At 35.9% G+C, this 5446-nt stretch overlaps 1 protein-coding gene across 2 annotated transcripts in view; it reads left to right on the forward strand.

Moving 5' to 3' along the window:
• PDHX (pyruvate dehydrogenase complex, component X) overlaps positions 1 to 1558 on the forward strand; it is an 81744-nt gene extending 80186 nt beyond the window's left edge. For both annotated transcript variants that reach the window (XM_006883751.1, XM_006883752.1), the window contains 2 exons: positions 696 to 760; positions 1300 to 1558. In XM_006883751.1, the coding sequence (XP_006883813.1) occupies positions 696 to 760; positions 1300 to 1558 (324 nt within the window). The remainder of the gene's footprint in view (positions 1 to 695; positions 761 to 1299) is intronic.
• Positions 1559 to 5446: the final 3888 nt, after the last annotated feature.

Consider the following 5446-nt stretch of genomic DNA (forward strand, 5'->3'; position numbering starts at 1 on the left):
GCCAGGTTTCGCTGGGTCTGACCTGGAAGACGCCTCCTTTTGCTGTTATCCGAGGTGACCTTGCCCAGTGACGCCTCCTCCCTCCCTCTCTGGCCGGGTTTCGCTGGGTCTGACCTGGAAGACGCCTCCTTTTGCTGTTATCCGAGGTGACCTTGCCCAGTGACGCCTCCTCCCTCCCTCTCTGGCCGGGATTCGCTGGGTCTGACCTGGAAGACGCCTCCTTTTGCTGTTATCCGAGGTGACCTTGCCCAGTGACGCCTCCTCCCTCCCTCTCTGGCCGGGAATGAATGAGGTTAGGTTGGGGTTTACAACACATAGGACAATTACACTGAGAAGCATACCCAAGCCAAGTTGCTGCTTATTTGGGGGACATACAGTTCAATTCATGACAGATGATTTTAAATGTTCTGATATTTGGTCTATGTAGAAAATGTTTTATGGACGAGTCAAAATACTGGTTTGTATACACTGAAACCTTCCACATGGTGATTGATGCACAAACAAGTTAAATTCTAGTATTTGAAATTTTTTAAGGGAAGCTATTTTTTTCTAGGTTAAACTTTTTAAAAGAAGAAATCAGGCATACCAGATGTGGAGTATACCCGGTACATGTTTATCAGGTGTTACGTATAACTTGGCAGGAGTCATTCTATACCATTCTGTTGATCATCATGCTCCATTTGTATTTTTCTCAGGTTCTTTCAAAGAAAGCAAGAGATGGAAAATTGTTACCGGAAGAATATCAAGGAGGATCTTTTAGGTAAAACTTAAACATTTTATTATCTGTAACACTAAACAGATAGAAAGTATACAGACTTTAAAGTCCATTTTGACCTTTTTCATTTCTAAATCTGAAACATTTTTTTAAACTTATAAGCTAAACATTACATACTTTATTTTGACAACAGGATATGAAACTATACTAGAGAAAAATATTTGTAGGTAAAACAGAAGTTTTCTTTCTTCTCGTTGTGTGTGTGTGTATATGTGTGTGGAAAAGATGTAGATACACTGCTGTAAATGGGGTTCTTTTTGACATGATCTCTTCTCTTGTCATATTCCACTGGCTAGGACTTTCAGTTAAATATTTCATAGTGCATATATAAAACAGTTGAATGTTTAATGGCATGTTCTTTGGTATTTAAATAATTTGATACAAGGTTCATTAACTCTGTTGTGAGTTGGATTGTTTTGTTTTGTTGTTTTTTTTTTATGTAAAAAAGCATTCTTCAGGATAAGGATACCAGATTTAGAATTTGCTGCCTTCAGAGCTTTTTTCTTTTTTTTTTCCCCCCTCAGTATTTCTAACTTGGGGATGTTTGGTATCGATGAATTTACTGCGGTGATCAACCCCCCTCAAGCCTGCATTTTGGCTGTTGGGAGATCCCGACCCGTGCTGAAGCTCACGCAGGATGAGGAGGGCAATGCCACGTTGCAGCAGCACCAACACATAAGGGTTACAATGTCAAGCGACAGCCGAGTGGTAGATGACGAACTGGCCACCAGGTTTCTGGAAACTTTTAAAGCCAACCTAGAGAATCCTATCCGGCTTGCCTAGTCCTCAAAAATAAGAAGTTGGTCTTTGTCTCCGTTGTTTGTATAGATGTTACCAGGAAAAGTATACTGTAGAAAGTAACAAGGGTATTTAAGGACAAAGTGGATATTTATTTAAGATGTAGGGAGTTTGGCCTAAGTTGTCTTCATTATTAGTTTGGGTTAATGGCTATAGAGAGAAGTGATTTTAATACTCTAATAACAGACAATTTAATTAGGTGAATTCATTTTTAACTTCTGGTGCTGTACAAAGGGATTTTCAGTCGATATAAATCAAATTATGCATTAGTGTCCTTTGAGAATTTTAGGATATTTAAGATTGTATTCTAATTGTGAAAAAAGAGATTGTTTGATATCTAGCTACTTATATTGAAATTCAAAATGGTCTTCACAAAGACTATTAATCCAGCAGTGGGAACTCACTTTTGTAAGCACTGCTGTCTATATACTTGAACAATTTAATATGTACAGAAGTTTATTCTGAATAATAGTGAATAAGTAATAAGACTTACTTAAACTAGGGGTTGTGACAACATTATTGAATTTTGTATATACATAAAGCCATGTATTTTAGAGTGGTTTCTTGTTAATGTTATTTTTCACTTCTATAACACTGTGAACTTGTAAAGTAGATGGTTAAAGTAACAAATAATTAGGAAAAAACGATGAGAGAATGAGAGACAAAAAAAGTTATGATTGTTTGAATGGAAAATTGGAGTGGAAATACCTAAACCTTCCAATATTATGCTAAGTTGGGAATATATTTAACTAAATTGTGTTATGTGCTAAAAAGCATTTTATAGTAGTGTTGCTTCAAATACAAGATGTTTCTTAATGCATTTTAATCAAGCTTGTATTATACAATAAAATATGGGGAAAATAGAAAATATTTTGTTGTATAAGATACTATTAAAAACTTGAAGTCGATTAATAGTTGTACTGGAATAATCTAAAAGAGACCTTGTAAGAGAAAAGGAATTTAGCATGACCCTGGGACGGTAACAGAGAATGTATAAGTTTGGGGTGTGGATTTGAGAAGGTTGCCCATGAAACTGAGCTGATGAGAACTCTCCATTTTTCTCATATGATAATATGTAACTTTTGTGTAAATGTTACATTGCTTTGGAAGGTGTGCCGGGCAGCCATGTGACATTGCCATGGAAGGTGTGCCGTGCCGCCAGTGTGCTCCTGAGAAGCAAGGGTGGTTTAAGACTTTAGTCAGCCTTCGTCTTCACATCCTGTCACACAGGAGGGACCCACTCAGTGTCACCCAACAATAACGAGAAGAATGAATGTTGTTGTTGTTGTTATGTTCTGTCAAGTCAACTGCCGTTCATAGCAGCCCTGTGAACAACAGATCTGAAACCTGCCCTGCCTTCTGCCATCCTCACCATCTCTGACACACTTGAGCCCACTACTGGAGTCACTGTGTCAGCCCATCTCCTCAATGGTCCTTCTCTCTTACACTGAACTACCCCCTTTCCAAGCATGATGTCCTTCTCCAAGAACTCGTACCATCATTTTCAGCTGAAATTATTTTGTATATTTAAATCACACCTAACATAGTAACTTCCTGAAATTTGTTAGTTTATAAAATTATCAGAATACCCAGCAGAAGACAGCTATAAATAAATCTTCTCTTTTCTCATTGACTGAAGTGGGAGTTAGTACCTGCCTCCCCCCCCAACCCCCCCCATCCTTAAGGAGATATTGTGAACTTCAAAGGAGAAATGCTGTATAAATTGGAGGCATTTTTGTTCCTTATGGACAATCACAGCCTATATTTTTATATAATGAATTATTCCTCATGGTTTCTTATTTCTGCAGCTTTAATACAGATACCTATTCATTCTGATTAAAATGATCTGATTTATGATGAATTTGTATATGGTTTATGTAAGGAAATCTCATTTATAAAAGTAATTATCTTGCAACTTAAATTCAAAGAGTAACTTTGGTTTGAGAAAAATAAAAAACCGAGTCAGTTCAAACTATAAGTGTGTGCAGAAGGCTTTCATGAAGTGACTGGAAGATTTAACCCTTTGGTTAGAAGCTTTAAATGTTGAACATTATTATATGTTGCACAAATGTACGCCTTTCAGCATTCTTCTGTGTTGTTAGTTTGGGGGGGTTTGTTGTTGTTGGGTTTGTGTGTAGGTTTTTTTTAACTAATAGGAAGCCCACTGAGTGGATGTGAAAATGAAATGTTAACTTGTAGTCATCTCTTTTTCTTATTCATTCAAGTGAATATGAGTGCAATAGTTGAGAGACTTCTGAGGGAAAGATAACACGCGTCTTTGGCCTAGAATATGAAAAAACAGAGAATATTAAGACTGTAGTTTAAAAAAAAAAAACTTTGCTTCTTTCTGACTGTAAATTCTAGTCAGTATTTACAATTAAAACTCACTCACTAACCATTTGTGTCATTGAAATGGTCAGAATGAAACATTGATAATATATTAATATATCCTGTTATAGGTAGTTTATATACAGTATTAAATAGAACTTCACTTTTCAAAGCTTTTTGGTTTTGAATTTTTTAACTTAATACTAAACTCTAAAGACGAGCTATATGCCCATTTTCCTAAAAGTAAACCTATTTTTCTAACATTTTACATATATACATTTTGAAAGAGAAGTTTAAAAACAGTATTTTAATTTTCAAGAACAGTGTTACATCATTCATTATACAATTGCATCGTGGACTTTTGTTGTGAGTGAAATAGAAGAATGAAAGCCTGTAAGGATTTAACCATTAATTTAAATATAGTACCCAGGAACATTTGGTTATTCTTGAAGAAGAATATAACAATACAGAAAAAAATTAGTTTGACAATATTCAAGGTAGATCAAGACAGAGACACTTGGAGTCAGGCAAGAGCCAGCTGGTATCTTTTGCTGTAATGAAAGCATGAGTAGATTAGTGTCTGCCCTAGGTCAGTGGCTTTAAGAAGGGAAAGAATTAAGAACTATTAGAAACCTTAGCATTCTGTGCTATATTATGGTTTAGGGATTGGATGTGTTTGGTTAGATAATGCCAAAGCAATGATGTCATTTCCCCGTGCAATTCCCTTGTGACCATATCACCAATATGAAAAGGATTGAGATTTTGATACATTCTGTAAAGCAAATGGTTTATTTTGGAAATAATAAGAATTATCGAAATCTGAAAAGCTGCAATCTTTTAACAAAATTATGTTAAACTGTTTGTCTATGTGCAGGAGTGTCTGTGAGCATGCTGTTTTAAGTTTAATATTTTCTAATGTCTCAATTGTTTCACAAGTTGAAGGCCAACAGGGCTGGAGGGCAGGTATTGTTTGTTCAGACTTGTTATATGGAAGGCATTATTTAATCAAAATAATAAAATGTGAAAGTGTATTTTGGGGGGAAAAGCAATTATTAGCCTCTGTTAGTAGCAATTTTTTTTTATCATATAAAGGTCATTTTCACATTAATCATGTTTGTATCTTAACAAGTCCAAGCAGCTTTATTCTTCCAAAAGTGAATACACAACAGTTGCAAGGTGGGATAAAGATACAAGCTGATGTAATTTTGACAAGAGCACACATTTATAAATGCCTCAACGAAGATTTGAACCTAGATTCATGTAGCACCAAGTCTTAAACTGACTGCATTGTGATTTATGGCTTTTTTTTTAAATTTTATTATTTGTTTTATTATTTGGTGTGTGTGTACCGTCAAATCAGATCTGACTGGTACAGGAGGAGATTGCCCCTCCTTCCCTGGCAGAGCATCTGGTGGATTCGAACCGTGTGCCTCTGGGATTGTAGTTGCAGCTTCTTGCCACTAGGCCACCAGAGCTCCCTGATTTACGGCTTTTTAAATTGAGATGCTGCTGCTGAAATAATTCTGTATTACTAGTTAAGTGTTT

Source organism: Elephantulus edwardii, unplaced genomic scaffold (genome assembly GCF_000299155.1).
Source record: "Elephantulus edwardii isolate Elephantulus edwardi_28Jun2011 unplaced genomic scaffold, EleEdw1.0 scaffold00029, whole genome shotgun sequence".
Classification (NCBI taxonomy): domain Eukaryota; kingdom Metazoa; phylum Chordata; class Mammalia; order Macroscelidea; family Macroscelididae; genus Elephantulus; species Elephantulus edwardii.